General features: G+C 36.5%; 1 protein-coding gene across 1 annotated transcript in view; it reads right to left on the reverse strand.

Moving 5' to 3' along the window:
- LOC150080476 (migration and invasion enhancer 1) overlaps window positions 1–19,534 on the reverse strand; it is a 37,206-nt gene that overhangs the window by 11,691 nt on the left and 5,981 nt on the right. The window contains exons 2-3 of the mRNA XM_090381405.1: window positions 8,017–8,114; window positions 2,273–2,349 (exon numbers count right to left, since the gene is read on the reverse strand). Coding sequence (XP_090237531.1) covers window positions 2,273–2,349; window positions 8,017–8,080 — 141 coding nt within the window. The 5' untranslated portion in view covers window positions 8,081–8,114. The remainder of the gene's footprint in view (window positions 1–2,272; window positions 2,350–8,016; window positions 8,115–19,534) is intronic.

Consider the following 19,534-nt stretch of genomic DNA (forward strand, 5'->3'; position numbering starts at 1 on the left):
TCTATTGACTAATGTTATTAATGGAGTTCCACGGGGTCCACAGAGCTGGGCCCATTATTCTTTTCTGAATTTATTAATGATACTGATGAAGGTATATATAAGGCTTAATGTTAAATTTTGCAGATTATACAAAGGTTAGTATCACGGTTACAAACACTAATCAAAATCCCTACTGCAACAAGATCTAGAAAAATTAGACAGATGGGCTGCAGAATGGCAAATGAAGTTTAAAATTGAAAAATGAAAGTTCCTCATATTGGTAGCAATAATTCCAGAGTAATGTACCAACTGTGTGGTACTACACTCAAATTAGTGGAAAATGAAAAGGATCTGGAGATAATTGTGCAGTAAGATATGAAGTCCTCCGAGCAGTGCAGAAAGGCTGCCAGGACAGCTCATGAGGTTTCGTTAATGATATACAGGAATTTTGCTAGCAGGGATAAGGTGATTATCTCATTGTAAAAGGCAATGGTGAGGCCACATCTTGAGTATCGTATACAGGTCTGGAGGACTCATTTAAAGAAGAATGTAGAACTGCTGGAATGGGTACAGAAGAAGGGCAATGAGATTGGTGAGAGAGCACCAAGGCTGCAGCATCTGGAAACTATACACTGTGAGGTGATCTGATTTGCAAGATTACGGCAGACTCGATGCAGATGCAATGGGCAGACTCAATGCAAATGAGATTCTTCCTCTTGCTCAGCCTATTCACAGGAGGGAGCAAGTATTCAAATTGAGGAAGGATGGTTGCAAAACAGACGTGCAGAAGTTTGCTGTCAGCCAGTTAGTGAATGATTGCAAGAGCATGCTTCTATCTGTTGTTGTGAATAGGGATAGTTTGAATGAATTCATGGAAGAACCTAACAAGCTGTTGGAGGAGATGAATAATTAAACTTGGAACCCCCCCCCCTTTTTTGGTCGACGCTGTATAAGCTTGCTTTCTTGCATCATTTCTATTAACAGTATGCCCATACTTCTGCTTTTATTAAAATTATTTTGTAGCAATTTTATGAGGAATCTCTCTTTGTACTGTCTGTATTACATGAAATTGTCTTTTGCTTGGACTTTGGTTTTACCGAAGTCAATTCAGTGGTCAAAACTGACACAGAAGACTTATCTAAATCTTGAATATGTAATATCATTTTTGCATTCTTCGATTCTCATCAAGTGATGAAAGGTATGCTTAATATAATTGTTTTCACTAATAGTTTAGGTGTAAAAATGCCCACCCCCTGGATGATCAAAAAGTTTGGCATTTCTGTTGTCAAACAATTCAGAGAAATGTTTTACGATCTAGCCTGCACATTTGATAGACTTGGATATGCTGTAAATTACTCTCATCTGAAAGATATAAAAATATGGCTAGTTTGAATTGACTGATTTATGGGTTGAGGAGCTGAGAATATTTAGATGATTATTATTCTTTTATTCTGATAGTTTTAGAAATACAGTCAGCTGAATATAAGTTTTTGAAACATGTTATAAAAGATCTCGCATTCCAAACTGAGATTAAAGTAAACTTAACCTCAAATATGAAAGTGTGGATGACCCCAGTTTATTGTAGTGAATGCATGGTGCAAGTTGAATTCCACAATTTTTCCTGAAACAGTAGGTTTGTCCACTGTGGTTTTAAGAAACTGTTTAATTATATCAGGAGGATATCTGGGAGCAGATGGCTGTTCCCAGAATTTTTTTTTTTTAAACCAGAATATTACTAACAAAAAATTATTTTCTTGTACACCAAATCTTATTTTTGCAATAAAGTTCATGCTACTTATTATATTTTTTTTAAACTATATAAATAGTTTAATGCTGGTGCACATACATAAGTATAGGCTGGAATTTTAAGGAAAGCAAGATGGCTGTTCCAACTTTTTTTTAATCTGAAAAAATTATCTTCTTGCACCACTAAACTTGCAATAGGGTTAATTCTACTTACTTTTTTCCCTCCTACATAACACACTTAAACTGTTTCATACCACTAGTGGTGCACATATTAGGTATAGGCTGGGAATCACTATTAAATAACACTGTAGATGTTCAACAATAGTACTTTCTGTGAAATAAATTCAAACCAACTAATAAACACTATTTTCTACCATGAATTTTTTCTATAGTGTTTTAAAGTATCTGTGTTATGGATATAAGTATGGAATATATGTAGCATGTATGTGTAGGATATATGTAGTATGAAAAGCACACAAATATATTAGTTAAATTAAGACAAAAATACTTTTTCTGGAAGGGAAAAAAACATATATACAGTTATTACCTCTTCTACTGCTGGAAAAGCACCTTGCTGTAACTTAGAAAAAATTTCGACCCCATTAAGAGTCACTTCGTATGATGCTAAAAGATAAAATTCTGAATGAATAAAAGACATTAACAACAGTTTAACTCATTTATATATTATAATTATGAGCTCAGGCTCAAACCCATAGGTTTGAGCCTGAGCGGCCTAATAGTGGAGAGTAATCTTGCTAATATCGAGCACATACATTTAACACCGTTCCTCCTCCACATTACTTACTATGGCGATACCTTGATGATATACTCGTTATAACAGATTATGACACCACTCAGGACATTCTACAGACATTTAACAACATTCATACGAGATTACATTTTACATTGGAGGAAGAACATATAGAAACAAAAGCTCTAAATTTCTTAAATTTCACTCTTACACAAGATATGCAAAAGATGCTGTTGCCAAATTTCCTGCAGAATTGCAAAAAATCATTCAGGATGGTGAATACAACAATTGGCAAATATTTAATGTAGACAAAATAGGCCTATTTTAGAAATGGATGCCAACTATAAAACTTATTTGGCTGCAAATGAAGCATCACAACCTGGGTATAAAGTCTCAAAAGATCGACTAACGCTTTTATTAGGAGGTAACGCTGAAGACGATTTTAAATTTAAGCCTATGCTTGTGTACCATACACAAAATCCTAGGGTTTTAAAAGGATACAGCCATCAAACTCTTCCAGTTATTTTGCATTCAAATAAAAAAAGCATGGCTGACCAAAGCCCTATATAAAGACTGGTTTATATCTTATTTCTGTCCAACAGTTAAAGCCTATTGCAAGAAAATTAATCTTACTTTTAAAGCTCTGTTGCTTGCAGATAACGCACCTTGACATCCTTCTGCACTTGGTGACTTAAATGAAAATGTGAAAGTTGTTTTTTACCGGCAAATATGACTTCATTATTGCAACCCATGGACCAAGGGATGATTGCAACTTTCAAGGTATCTCCATAAAACATTTGAACAGGCACTTGAAGCTACAACAGGAGACAATGCAATTTCTGTACCAAAATTTTGGAAAAAATATAACATACGAGCAGCCACTGAAAATATTCATGCAGAATGGGAAGAAGTGACAACCAGCAATATGAGAGCAGTTTGCAAGCATCTTTTACCCCAATGCACAAATGATTTTTCTGGCTTCAAGGATGCAGTTCAAAAAGTTATTGAAGACAACTAAAAAATTGGTAATGGCCTTGGTTTCAGAGGCTTGGATATGGCTAATGTTCAAGAATCACTGAATTCGCATTCAGAACAGCTACGTGACAATGATCTCCTTCAAACAGTGGAACAGCATGTGTACGAAGAAGCTGAAGAAAAAGAGTGTGAGCCAGATGAAAATGTTACCAAAAAGGAGATAACGGTAAAAGAACTAGACAAAATCTTTGGCATCACAGAGAACCTCAAACAAAAAGGTAATGGAAGTTGATCCTAACATCGAAAGAAGCATGTTATTTTGCCAGGGCTTAGAGAAGCTTGTTGTCGGCTATCAGAAATTGTATGATGCAAAAAAGAAAGCCAAAACTGTTCAAACGACAGTGTTCAAATGTTTCCATAGCAAACAGTTTCTTCATTATGTATTTTATGCAATAAACATTTAATTCTATAATTACTTTTATTAGCTTTTACAGGGTATAAAGTTAAAGTTATTATAAAAGGTATTTTTAAAATTCTTTATGGATACTTCCGAAGGTCATGGACCAATTATTTTTTCCTATTGATTATTATATTTGATTAACATGTTTCCGTTTTGCGCGATGCGCTCATGGGATAATTAATCGCGTATATCGAGGCCAGCCTGTACTTGCATTTTGATTTCGTGGGTTTGAAGTATCCATATATGATAAGACCATCAAGTATTTAAAAAGAAATTTATTTACTTAACACTGTACAGAATTTTCATAATTCTCTTTTAAAATGTTAAAAATCTTTTAGTTTTGTTTTCATAGAGGTTTGTAAATAGTTGTTAATTTGGTCAATGAGAAAAATAATTGTACTGCGGAGACATTCAATCAATTTCTCACACGATAAACATAGTATTAAGTTTCTTTACTGCTGCCATTATTAATTACACAACTAGATATGTGAAAATAAGTGCTAAAGAGAGTATCCTTGAAAGTATACTTGCTAAAGAGAGTATCCATATTTAGAGGTATTATTTGCTGTGTAACTGATTTATTTTCTTTTTTACAGCTATTCTCATTTTATATCATCAACTTACGCATCCACTGTAAAATACACTTGCTTCTCTCAACAAAAACAGATATGGTTTCAAGGGCTATTTTTATTCTCGTGTTTATATTTTTTAACAGCATTATAACCCATATTCTCTCTGTTAATCCTTTCATAGTGTGTACTAAATTCTTTTAACAAGGTCTCTAATTTCATACTAACTATTAAGGACTATACCATGTCAGAATCAGCAGTTTATCCAAATTTTTTTCCCCCAACAAAAAACTGGATGGATAGATATAGAAAAGGGGCTGTATTTCAATCACTGCCAAATATCAGTGGATCTCACGACATGCCCTAGACATTAAGAGAAATAATGAACCAACTAAACATGTCTGAGGAATATCAAGCTATCCACTGATATTTGGTTGCAATAGTGATCACTGATTGAAATATAACCCTTTTTCAGAGTTCACAAGTGCTGGCATCCCTTAAAGAGATAGTGCATATGAGCTCATCAAAAAAAAAAGTTTTTTTTTTGATGACACCCATTTAATGTTATAAATTTTTGTAAACCAAATGTGATCACAATAAGCAGCACCTAATGCAATCAAATTCTTTACAGCTCTATGTCTGTGAAAAAAAAAATGTACCATATGTCCATACTTGTGTTAATTTTCTATTAAGTTTCTCTTTCAGCTTCAATTTTGTTTACTTTTCAACCCCAGGATTTGGTTGTAAGGCAACTGGAGAAATTCTCTCTGTCCCCTCAAATAACAAGAGTACTCTTACAAAAGCACTCTTCAAACACATCTTACAAGACATCTTCCAATATAGTGCCAATAAAGATTAAAATTTTAAAGTACACCATTTTGAACTATTTCTTGCCTTTTTTTTTTTAAGTACTGATTAGTGACCAGATGCTGTAATACATCTGCAGAGAATAATAGTGTCATAGCACACTCCTGCAACGGTTTCAAAAATACCACCAAATGTTCATGTAGCTTTGTAAGTACACAGTTTCTTTACTGCATCACACTTATTTTTGTAAATAAGTCATTAGTGACCTTTCTTTCTGATTTGTCCTCAATCTATTTTACAATTATTTCCTGCTTTCTGATTTGCTTTCAATCTATTTTACAATTATATTCATTGCTGCATGAAATCTATTTCCAATAATTGTTAACTGCAGTTGATTTTTTTATAATCTTTATGAAACTTGTTCTTCTTGGGAAGTGTTGGTGAAGTAAAGGAAAGACATGGCAAACTTTACATGTATTTGAAACAAGTCATATGCATGTTACATATTTTTTTAATAACCAAAACCCTGCAAAGATGCACTGGATCCTATGTTCACCTTTTCTTCATATACCAGTGACTTTGCAAAGATAATAATCAAGAGTAACCAACTGTATGAGTACCAAGATCTGAAGATCTTTACATTCATACAATTGGTCTAGTGAAACACACGTGTCATCCTGAAATGTGGAAGAGCTCTTTAGTGTTATAGTTATATTACATCTTGACATCAGGGATGGCAGTTTATTTTTTCAAAAAGTCAACAGTTTCCCCTTTGTAGGGTGGCACATTCACTGAAAAGCTGTTGGAAATTACTCTGTTGTTTTTTGAGGATTCACTGTCAACCATGAATGCATTTACACATTGTTTACTCCACCATGAATGGACTGTGTTCCATCTGTGAATATATGAAGCTATAACCTCCTCTTGGTCACAGTGGTCATACCAAATGTAAATGGAATTTATTTATTTAAAATAAATGAACACAGTTCTGATTGTATATATTAATCCAATAGCAAAAATTTAACCAAAAGAGAGTGATTGTATTGAAAGAAGAACTCTGAAATGCCCATAAATCCTTTCAATTCTTAGTTGTGGGTTATTGTTATTTGGGTTATTTTTAGGAGCATTAGCAACTAAGGCCATATTGCTCCGGGAATATGCGGTGGTCATTCCCTGATCTTTCCGCATCCTCCGTAGGTGGTGGTGACGGGCTCGAACCCCGATCTAATCTTAGTTGTGGACTATTTTGAATCACTTCAAGAGCACTTCAAGATTACTTTTGGAGAAGTTATGACATTGAAGTGGGATGGGAAACATTCTGGTTTTTTCCACAGGTCTTTGAACTGTGCCAAAAGTTCTCTTATTCAAAACTATCCTGCCTGGGAGTTGTCATCAATACTCACCAGCTGTTGAGTTGCCATTGCAAAAACTATAAATGAAGTGCATATGTACACTTCATTTATGATTTTTGATAATGTTTTTTCAGTACTCATATTTGTTTGATATATTTTGAAGATAAAGTATACTATTAAGTTAATGACTACTAATGCTCTTATCAGGCAATGACAACAACTTTTTACTAAATGGCTGCAGAAGATTTTTGTGCACACTGCTTAGACACCAGTACAGTGTAGTCTGAGAAGGATGTTAATGTGTCATGAGTATGTGATCAAAGAAGTGGTATAGTATAGTTTGGAATGGCCATCACATCACTGTTCATTAGAAACAGTTATTGAAAGAAACTCCTAACCACATGAAGTTTTTTGCATGAATTTAATTAGTTTATTTCACTCTTGGCAATAAACCTTTTCTTTCATAACTCAAACTGATATAGCTCTCTAACATTATGCTTTATATAAACACTTAATTTCACTTTTAGCATTAAACCTTTTCTTTTGTAAAACTATTTCAAACTAATACAGGTTCTGCAATGTTATGCATTTAAAATAAATTAATTCTATTGTGGAGCTCATACATGAAGCTGGTTATAGCTTTATGTTCAATGCACCTCTTTTCAATCATAATTATGTATATAAATATGATTGAAATTTTTTTTCAATCATTTCATAATTTTTTTTCTCTGTATCAAATAATTAAGTTTTTTCTGCCAATTACCATGGTCTATATTGTATCACTCAATGACCTAAATTAAAAGTGGACATCCTATCAGTGTTCTTCAGCAAATTACATTGCCAACTGTGGCATCCAACATAACTGAACTGATGAAATCATTTGGATTGCTGTGCCACGTTTGCTATGGAGAACATTATACACAAATGCCTTCCAGTTCAAAAATAAATATTTCAAACAAAGTTACTTTTCCTAATTGTGAAATGACTTTGGGTCATACTATACTTTACTTTCAAATTATATTAACAAGCAGATAAAAAAAATTCCATAAAACAGCATTCCCAGTTCTAAGCAAACTACCAGCTTACAATATTTTAATAAAAATATGATATTAATACTATCCTTTTGTAAAATGTATCGCTATATGGCACCTCCGTAGCCAGGTGGGCAGGAGCAGCAGTACGCAGCACATGTTTCTTGATTAGACCGGGGTTCGAACCCGCGACCACCAAATACGGAGGATGCGGAAAGGTCAGGGAATGACCACCGCATGTCCCCGGAGCAATATGGCCTTAGTTGCTAATGCTCCTAAAAACCAAATAACAAACAAACAAACAAACAGTATCACTACATAAACTGTATAAATCTTAGTTACTCACATGCTCTACCAACTTCACCAATTACATTTGCTTCAGGAACTGCATTAAGGATTTGTCTCCGCATTTCCTTGAAGCGTGGCTCATATCCTCATGCCCCACTGCAAATAAAGTGAAAAAAAAAAAAAAAAAATTTTAAAAGGGGTTATCTAATGGTGAATTAATATCAATCTTATTCACATTCACAAACAACTTAGCAACCTGTTATAGTATGCTCTGACTAAAATTACATTAAATTTAAGTGAGTCAGTAAGCTAATTGCCTTCTATGCTTTCACACATGACTAGAGCTCGCCTGCTTATCATTACAAAACCTTAAATATCAGTGGTTTTATAGAAAAACAATAAAGAAGAGACCCACAACTCTTGGGTCAACTTAAACAAAGTAAGGAAATAAAAAGAGATTTGATAACGAGAGCAATTGTTCGCCATCACACCCTAATTAGAATGACAAAATAACATGCTATCTAGAATAAGTAACAACAATATAAGGAAATTAAAATACAGTGCATTTACTGGAGATGTGAAAATGTATCCCCAATTCACAAAAGGGGGATCTAAGGGTGACAAGAGTAATTACAGGCCAGTTAGTTTAACTTCTGTTCTGGGGAAAATAATGGAGTCACTGGTTAAAGATGCATTGCAGGATCATCTAGACAAGACTGCAGCAATAATTCATACATGGCATGGGTTTATTAAGGAAAAGACTTGTCTCACAAATTTTAATGGATACTATGATGTGGTTACAAAGAAACTGGATGCAAAAAATAATTCTGATATCATATACTTTGACTTCAGGAAAGCTTTTGACACTACAGTCAGTCCTCGTATAGCACAATAGCTGTGTTCCTAGAAACCCTTGTGCAATATAAACAACAGGCATTATGGTTGGGTTAGGTGCCAACCAACCAAGATTGAACACACATTTGTAACCAAAACATTACCAAACAAATTATCGTAATAAAATATTGCTAATGCTTTTGCTTCTATCCTAAGCAAACTTGTTTTTTGTTTGATTTTCTATCCAAACAGATGACAGCCGTTCCATCTCTTCCAATTCTTTGTGTCTTGATCTAATGGATTTTAATAACACTGAGTTGTTCCTGCTATGAAAGTTGTTTTTATGCATCTTTCTAATTCTTGGCATTGCCTCATTTAGGCCTGTAGCACGTCCAATATCACATGGTCTTTCATTTCGCTCAAAGCGTTTCACAATCTCATATTTTTTCTCTATCGACAGAGGCGGACTGCCCATAAGCCTTACCGGGGAAACCCCGATGGGCCGGAGGCCGGTGTGATTTTGGCCATAAACCATAGTATGAGGCCACTGCAAATTTTGCCGGGTAAGAATTTTTGACCCAGTCTGCCTCTGTTTATCGATATTGCTTTTCTTTTTCTCTCTGAATCTGCAGTGTCTTTACCAGAACCCTTCCTTTTCACACCTTTTAAGTATTTTACTCATTTTTAGAGAAAAAAGCACAATTACAAAATGAGGAGGCATGCTTGATACGCATAAACAAAGCTGCGCACATGTAGCAACTGAATAAACAACACCGTAAAGACAGAGATACACTATTAACACCTCATATTTTACTAAAGCACATTTCTGGGGGTTACTACCATAAAACAATAAAAACAATTTCCATTTGCAAAACGCAACTGTTATAAACCGGTAGTAAACTCGATCTAATGGCATTTGCGATAATACCGATAGCTGGAATTATGGGTTTTTACTTTATTATGGTGAAATGTGTTTCTCATTCACTGATAAAAAACAAATACATTTTCAGAATCTTCTCTTCATTCCTACTGTGTTGCGCTCAGTTGGGGCGATTCCGTGTTCGACTGCCATTTCTTGACAACACAAAGGTGAATCATGCATAAGCGAATTCGGTTCGTGTTATATACGATATCATCTCCCTATTTATAAATCGCGTATGATTGAATTCATGAAGTGTAAACACGTGTTATACGAGGACTGACTGTATTGTGCATGGAAGACTACTGTACAAATTGCATCAGTATGGTATTAGGGGCAAGTTGCTACAATGGATAAAAGGGTGGTCGAGTGGGAGAAGACAGAGTGGGTAGTCAACGGATGCTGCTCTTCGTGAACTACTGTTAGCATTAGCATTAGTAGAGGCATTTGATGCAAGAAAGCAAGCTTATGCAGCATCAGCCAAAAAAAAAAAAAAAAAAAAAAACCCACTTCCACTTCACCCCTCTGTTCGTTCAAAATACCTGTCCAGCTGAGCCTTAAACTTATTTAGGCTATCAACTTCCACGACAAGGGATGGAAGTCTGTTCCACCTACCAACCACCCGCTGGCTAAAGGCAAATTTCCTCACATCTATCCTACATCTGTCTTTCCTCAATTTGAACTTATGCCCTCTCAGGTGATTATTCTGAGCAAGAGGAAGAATCCCATCAGCATTGAGCATGCTCAAACCATTCAAGGCTTTGTACACCTCTATCAGATCACCTCGCTGGTGCCTAGTCTCCAGACACTGTAATTCGCAAAACTTAAGCCTTTCTTCGTAAGAGCACCCCTTTGTTCCATTCACTAATCTTGTTGCTCTTCTCTGTACTCGTTCCAGCAGCTCTACATCCTTCTTGAAATTAGGCCTCCAGGCCTGTATACAGTACTCTAGGTGTGGCCTGACCATTGCTTTATACAAGGGAATAATCACCTCCTTATCCCTGCTAGAAAAATTCCTATATATCATTGACAATACACCATGAGCTACTCTTGCAGCCCATCTGCACTGCTCAGAGAACTTCATATCTGCCTGCACAACCACCCCCAGGTCCCTTTCATTCTCTACCACTGTCAGTGTAGTACCACAGAGTTGATACATTTCTCTGGGGTTGCTGTTTCCCACATGTAGTACTTTACATTTGTCAATGTTAAACTTCATTTGTCACCTCTCAGCCCATCTGCTCAACCTTTCCAGATCCTGTTGCAGCAACATAGCGTCAGTAGTGTCATTAACAACCCTGCCAACCTTTGTATCATCTGCAAACTTGGACATTAAGCTTGATATACCATCATCAATATCATTTATAAATACAGAAAACAATAATGGACCCAATACTGAACCCTGAGGGACTCCACTAATAACATTAGTCCACGATGAGCAATGTCCATTGATTACTACTCTCTGTCTTCTCCCCCTCAACCACCCCTTTATCCATAGCAGCAATTTGCCTCCAATGCCACACTGCTCCAATTTGTGCAGCAGTCTTCCATGTGCAACAGTATCAAAAGCCTTTCTAAGATCCAAGTATATAATATCAAAGTTATTCCCTGCATCCAGTTCTTTTGTGGCATCATAGTATCCAATCAAATTGGGCAAGCAAGACTTCCCCTTAACAAAACCATGCTGTGTCCGAGCTATAACTGAAGTCTTGTCTAGATGATCCTGCAGTGATTCTTTAACCAGTGCCTCCATTAATTTTCCTGGAACAGAAGTTAAACTCACAGGTCTATAATTACTTGTGTCAGCCTTTGATCCTCCTTTGTGAATTGGGGTCACACATCTCCAGTCTATGGGTACCTCCCCTGAGTCCAAGGAGTTTGAGCAATACCTGAAATTCATCAAATTTATTTACTAAACTCCTAGAATTGGTGTACACGCAAGTATACATGCACCTGGTCTTTTTCTTAGCTACCTTAACACAACCCATGTGTTTACTTGTACCCCCAATGATTCCCAGCAGTCTCTGACATATCCTGCATCTTATTTTCCAGGCTGCGGCTCATTCCATTAGAAGCAGTGCAAGAATCACTTTCAACCTCTGCCAGTGGCTACTTTCACCTCTGCCAGTGGCTACTGTTAATGTATTAGTCCTTGTATCCCCCCAATCTAGCAGTTTTCCGACCCATCTAACACTGCCTCGATAGCATCAGCAAACATTCTTGCACCTTTTCTATTTAAGTGTATCCCATCCCTGTAGAAGCAGTCTCTCCTGTTAACAAGTACAGACCAGGCTGAAAAAAATTCTACCCCTTGAGCCTTGCACAATCTTTCCAGGGCCGAATTGATCGACAGGGCTCTCATCATATACTCCCTCCTATCGTGTCTGGGCAGAATTGCAGACACTTTCAAATTCAACCCTAATTCACGGCTTTTTTTCAACAGTGACCTGTACTTGTCAAGTAATTCCGCCAGTCCCCTACTCTTAATATCATTAGTGCCAATGTGTACAACTATATCACTTTTGTGCCCTTAAACTGTTGTTTTGCACTGTTGTTTTGTATATTTATCAGTGATATTGATGAAGGTAAATCAGGCTTAATGTTGAAGTTTGCAGATGATACAAAGGTTGGCATGGTTGTTAATTACAGTAATGGCAGTGTGCTACTGCAAAAGGATCTAGAAAAGTTGGGTAGATGGGCAGAGAAGTGGCAATGGAAATTTAATATTGACAAATGCAAAGTACTGCATATGGGTAGAAGTAACCCCAGAGAAACGTACGAACTGTGTGGTACTACACTTAGGGTAGTAGAAAATGAAAAAGAACTAGGAGTAGTTATGCAGTCAGATATGAAATTTTCAGAGCAGGCACACAGGCTGCCAAAGCAGGTCATGGAGTATTGTCAATGATATGCAGGAATTTTGCTAGGTGGGATTCTTCTGATAGGATTCTTCCTCTTGCTCAGATTACGAACCTGTGGGGGTATAAATTCAAATTGAAGAAAGACAGTTACAGAATAGATGTGCAGAAATTTGCCTTTATCCAGCAGGTAGTTCATTGCTGGTACAAACTACCATCTGTTGTTGTAGAAGTTGATAGCCTAAATAAATTCAAGGAGGAATTGGACAAACATTAAGAGTGAAGGGATATGTGAAATGTTTTTTTTTTTTTTGCTGATGCTAAATAAGCTTGCTTTCTTGCATCACATGCCCCGACTACTACTACTTATACACAGAAAACAGCCACATAATATATGGATACAACTACATTATAATAGGGAAAATGTAAGGGTGTTTTCATCATGACAGATTATGATTCAGCAGCTCTGGATATTAATCATAGAGCAGTGTACATTGTGCCCGAACAGTGACTGAAGTCCACACATCCCCAAGGAAAGGGCCTAATTAAAGCAGCAATGATTTTAGATTACTTTTGATAATCCTAAAGTATGACATCACAAAACTGCAATTTTCATGGCTCCAGGTCCTGATGGTATTTCTCCACTTGGTCTCAAAACCTGTGCTCCTGGACTTACTCCTGTTCTTTGCTGCCTTTTTTCACTTTCTTATTCCACTTTCACTTTCTTTTTCCTTCTGCTTGGAAATTTGCTCATATCCAGCCAGTTCCTAAAAAGGGTGACAAATCCCTCCCACCCAATTATCATCCCACTGCAATTACTTCTACGCTTTCTAAAGTAATGGAGAAATCAATTTACTGCCAACTCTTAAACTACCTAGAAACCTTCCGTCTAATCAACGATAGCCAGTATGGATTCCGTCAGTGTTGATCCACTGGTGATGTTCTCACTTATGTCACCCATTTATGGACTAATTCAATGGAAACATTCAGTGAAACACAAGTAGTTGCTCTTGACATCTCAAAGGCTTACATTCGTGTTTGGCATAAAGGTCTTCTAAACAAGCTTTCCATCTTATGGTTTACCAACTGTTTTTTGTAATTGGTTATCCAGTTTTCTATCTGACTGCTCACTGAGGGTGATGGTAGATGGCTCTCTGTCGTCTAACTTCTCCACTAATGCTGATGATAGCACATTCCATTCCACTGAGAAACCATGCCCTGCTCAATCAGCTTCAACTTCTCAAATATCTCCTACTAATTTCTTAAATGCTGATATCCAGGTAATTCTTCAGTGGGGCAAAGACAACTTAGTTGATTTCAACCCTTCTAAAACTCAGTCTTGTCTTCTATTTCGCAAAAAGGAGTCTTCTGCTCCTATGCTTATCTCTGGTGACACTCCAATTTCTAGGCAAGATGATATCTCTTTTAGGGATTACCCTGACTTCTAATCTCTCTTGGCATATGCACATTACAAATATTGCTTCCTCTACATCTAAAAAACTTGGTTTTTTTCTTTCGCTCTCTGCATTACTTTTCTTCCAAACAACTGTTCACTCTGTACAAATTGCAAATCCGCCCTACCATGGAATATTGTTCCCACATCCGGGGCAGTCCCCCCAAAACCTCTCTCAGGCTTCTTGATTCCATTCAGAAGAGAGCAGTTAGGTTAATTAATGACTCATCTCTAACAGAGTTTCTCCACTCTGTCTCATAGATGTACTGTTTCTACTGCATGCCTTTTCTACAGTGCCCATACTTCCATGGGCACTGTTCTTCTGAATTGGCTTCTTTAATTCATTCTCTCTCTCTCTCTCTCTCTCTCTCTCTCTCTCTCTCTCTCTCTCTCTCTCTCTCTCTCTCTCTCTCTCTCAAAACAGTCTGAATACGTGTTGCCACCAGCCAACATCCATTTACTGTCCAACTTTTCATCTTCCTCGTTTATTCATTCAATAGCTGCTTTCTGGAACAACCTTCCTTCATATGTGTTTCCTGAAAATTAGTCTACAGAAGTTCAAGTCTAATGTCAACAAATATCTTCTTTTGTCTTCTCAACCTCCAACCTATGCACGGTAGTAAGTACTATAGTCTCTAATATCTCTATGTTTGGGGTTTTCGTTAAAAAAAAAAAAAAAAAAAAAAAAAAAACACTGACTCTGACCTATGACTGCTATGGGCAACTTGCTGCAACAACAGCCTTCAATTCAGAGATGGCATGCTGCTTCTTCTATGGCAAATGTCATGACACGATGCATAAGAGATTTTCAGTAATTCAGAAATAGCATTTTATACTGTAGTTCAGCGTTTCTCAAACTGTTCTGTGAGATGTGAATAAGTGTTCCGCGAAAAATCGTAATTAATAATTAAAAAAATAAAATAAATAAATTTTGCATATTTGTAGCTTACACCACTTTTGTATCGTTATAATATTTAACATTTTTTTTTTCGGTTAATATACTGGCATAGACTAATAATCAAATAGAAAGCGGAACACTTTATTTTGGCGGGCTTTGCATTAAGAAATATGAGTAGAGGTAATGGCATCTACGAAAAAGTAGCAATATAGTGATTTAATATGCAATTTAGCCTGGAGTACACGGGTTGAAGGAGAGGAGGAAGCAAACCAATATCATAACTAAACTCATTTTCTTGTATAAATTTTTTTTGATAATTATTAGCACTTCAAAATATTATTACTAAAATATGTGACCATAGATTTGTGGTTGAAAAAAGGAACTTTAAAACGAGAAGCAAAGTACTTCTAGTAGTGCAACTTGCTCGATGAAAACGAACACAATATTGTCACACTTCAAAGTGAGGATGAACAATTGCAGCCTTTTGTTTGCCAGAAATCCAAAGTGAAAAAACAGGAACCAACTAATAAATGACCAAAACAAAAGTATGATGACAGTTATTTGAATATTGGCTTTACATGTATCAGAAATAAAGATGCTCCTGATGCACAGTGCACCATATGTAATAAAATATTAGCAACAGTTCTTTGGCTCTCACTAAAATTTGTTTCGTAAGTGTTCAGTGACTAAAAAAGTTTGGGAAATGCTGCTGTAGTTAATGCTTTTATTTGCATTCTCCTGCACTTACAGCAGTAATATTTTGCTACATACTGCAGAACGTTATACTCTAGTTGCAGTTTTATTTTTTATATACTGTGCTGGGATATTTCATAATGTGCAGCATGTGAATGCTTGTCGATCAAAGCTGAGGTAAGTTCCCCTTATGCAAGGGCATTAGACCCCACCTGTTCTTCTGTTATTCTGGGTTTTTTTCAGTCACAGAACATGTAAATAGGACCAAAAACATACAACTCTTGATATTTACTGCACATTCAGTAATACAGAGTTAAAAATAGTTTCATTAAAAATTTAATTACTTTTTCATCGAGAACGAGGGTAGCCTTGTGCAGGCGAAGTTTTTACTGCTCTGGAATAGAGAAGTTTTTTCTGTTTTATTAGCTTAAATTAGCATATTAACTTATTTTCTAGCGTAGCTTTATTTTAAAGTTTAACTTAAAGATTTTGTAGGTATTACTTAGTATCGGTAAGGGTATCAAATCCACGTGTTACAAGTTGCAGCTCTGCTGAACGAGAAGTGTTTTAGCCATATTTAGCCGCTTCATTGACCAATTGTTATATTAAATTATTTTCTATAAGCAGCTTATAGACCTAGTCAGGATCCTCAGTTTATTCTCAATTGACACAGTGAGATTTGAAAATTAATTAATACTTAAGTGTCCGCTGATTTACCGTTCGTAACTTGCAACCATTGTTATACAATACATTATATCCTGAACTAGATAGCATTACCTTAGTATAGTATAGTATAGTATAGTATAGTATATAATATAATACAGTCAGTCCTTGTATAACACGTGTTTACATTACACGAATTCGATCATACACGATTTATAAATAGGGGAACGATATCTTATATAACACGAACCGAATTGGCTCATGCACGATTCGCCTGTGTTTACAAGAAATGGCAGTCGAACACAGAATCACCCCAACTGAACGCAACACGATAGGAATGAAGAGAAGATTCTGAAAATGTATTTGTTTTTTTTTTTTTTTTAATCGGTGAAGGGGAAACACATTAACACCATAATAACGTAAAACCAACACAATTCCAGCAATCGGTATAATCGCAAATGCAATTAGATTGAGTTTACTACCAGTTTATAACAGATTCCACTAGCAGAAACGCAACTGGAAATAGTTTTTATTGTTTTATGGTAGTAACCCCTAGAAATGTGCTTTAGTAAAATGTGAGTTGTTAATAGTGTATCTCTGCCTTTACGGTGTTGTTTATTCGGTTGCTACACGCGCACAGCTTTGTTTATATGTATCAAGCATGCCTCCTCGTTTTGTAATTATGCTTTATTCCCTAAAAATGAGTAAAACACTTAAAAGGTGTGAAAAGGAAGCATCCTGGTAAAGACACTGCAGATTCAGAGAGAAAAAGAAAAGCAATATCGATAAACAGAGGCGGACTGAGTCAAAATTTCTTACCTGGGAAAATTTATAGTGGCCCCATACTAGCGTTTATGGTCAAAATCACACCGGCCTCTGGCCAACCAGGGTTTCCCCGGTAAGGCTTATGGCAAGTCTGCCTCTGTCGATAGAGAAAAAATATGAAATTGTGAAATGAAAGACCATGTGATATTGCATGTGCTACAGACCTAAATGAGGCAACGCCGAGAATTACAAAGAATGCAGAGAAAATAAAAACAACTTTCATAGCAGGAACAACTCAAAGTGTAATTAAAATCCATTAGATTAAGACAAGAATTGGAAGAGATGGAACAGCTGTCATCTTTTTGGATAGAAAATCAAAAAAAAAAAAAAAAAAAAAAAATTTGCTTACGATAGAAGCAAAAGCATTGGCAATATTTTATTACGTAATAAAATACGTAAGTATTTTATTACGACTAATCGTAATAAAATACGTAAGTATTTTATTACGATTATTTATTGTGTTTGGTAATGTTTTGGTTACAAATGTGTGTTCAATATTGGGTGGTCAGCACCTAACCCTATTTTTCCCATAGGGCCTGTTCTTCATATTGCACGATTTTGCATTGCACGACACGAGGGTTTCTAGGAAAACAACTATCGTGCTATACGAGGACTGACTGTATTGTCAATTAATCAGTAAAATCTATTAATCTTGTTAAACTTCATTGTCAATTAAATTGTACTTTTTAACTAAATACATATAACAACTTAGATTTTACAAACGTAACATAATTAATTAATACATAATATGATACGGAAGTTATATAAACGGAACTCTTAGATAATACTCGAGAAAAATATATAAAAAGTTATAACTGTGTTGGGATACAAGTTTAGTGTTATAATTTTGTACTGAAATTTAAATTTTATTGAACTTAAATCGAATTCATGACTCAGACCATAGCAGCAAAGCAAAAGGCTCAAGCTAATGGGAGTGCTGTGGCTCAGGGGAGAACTGAGGGGGGGGCAGTTGCTCTCTGAATCACAGTCTTTTAAAATGCACTGCTTGCTTGATGTTTGTGGACAATCGGGTACGGGACATATTGCCATGGGGGGATGTCTTTGTGTGTGTGTGTGCGCGTGCACACGATGTAAGGAGTGTAAGGAAATCAGGCGACAACTCAGCGTTGTTATGGACCTATATGAGAGCTTGAAGGACAGGGTGGATGCTTTCGAAGGATCTAAATTGAGGGGGCCCATCAAGCTCTCAGCTGCCCACATGAACGCCAGAGCTTGCACTTGGTCATCATGCAACACAGCGGCAACCCCCCAAGGCAGAATACGCTGGTCCCAAAGGAACTAGTAGTTGTTGGTGACTATTGTCAGGGAAACGGGGAACATGGTATGTAAAAAGGATAAGTGGAACAGGACCAGGGTATGTCTGCCAGAGGCAAAGGGTGATGATGTTGTAGAGCGGATATCATCTTTTAAGGGCACAAAAGGTGATATAGTTGTACGTGTTGGCACTAATGATATTAAGAGTAGGAGACCGGTGGAATTACTTAACAGTACAGATCACTGCTGAAAAAAAGCCGTGAATTAGGGTTGAATTTGAAAGTGTCTGCAATTCTGCTCAGACACGATAGCAGGGAGTATATAATGAGAGTCTTCTCGATAAATTTGGCCCTGGAAAGATTGCGTAAGGCTCAAGGGGTAGAATTTCTTTCAGCCTGGTCTGTACTTGTTAACAGGAGAGTGCTTCTACAGAGATGGAATACACTTAAATAGAAAGGGTGCAAGAATATTTGCTGGTGCTATCGAGGCACTGTTAGGTGGGTCGGAAAACTGCTAGCTTGGGGGGATACAAGGACTAATAGATTAACAGTAGCCACTGGTAGAAGTGAAAGTGATTCTTGCACTGCTTCTATTGGAATGAGCAGCAGCCTGGAAAACAAGATGCAGGGTATTTCAGAGACTGCTGGGAGTCACTGCGGTACAAGTAAACACATGGGTTGTGTTAGGGTAGCTAAGAATAGGAACAGGTACATGTACACCAATGCTTGGAATTGGGTAAATAAATTGATCAATTTGAAATATTGCTCAAAACATCAAAGGCAAATATTGTTGGGATATCAGATGTGTTGTGTCACACAGATATAAGGAATGCAGAACTGGAATTTGGGGATTACAATGTGTACAGAAAGGATAGGAAGGGAGGAGGGGTTATGCTATTAGTTAAAAAACACAAAATCCAAGAAAGCCAGTTGACATTGCTGGACAGTGCAGTGCAAATATTGTTGGGATATCAGATGTGTTGTGTCACACAGATATAAGGAATGCAGAACTGGAATTTGGGGATTACAATGTGTACAGAAAGGATAGGAAGGGAGGAGGGGTTATGCTATTAGTTAAAAAACACAAAATCCAAGAAAGCCAGTTGACATTGCTGGACGGTGAACTGTCGAGTCAGTTTAGCGTGACAAGCATTGGGAG

The sequence above is a fragment of the Mastigoproctus giganteus genome, chromosome 9 (assembly GCF_048544385.1).
Source record: "Mastigoproctus giganteus isolate SK-2022 chromosome 9, ASM4854438v1, whole genome shotgun sequence".
Classification (NCBI taxonomy): Eukaryota; Metazoa; Arthropoda; class Arachnida; order Uropygi; family Thelyphonidae; genus Mastigoproctus; species Mastigoproctus giganteus.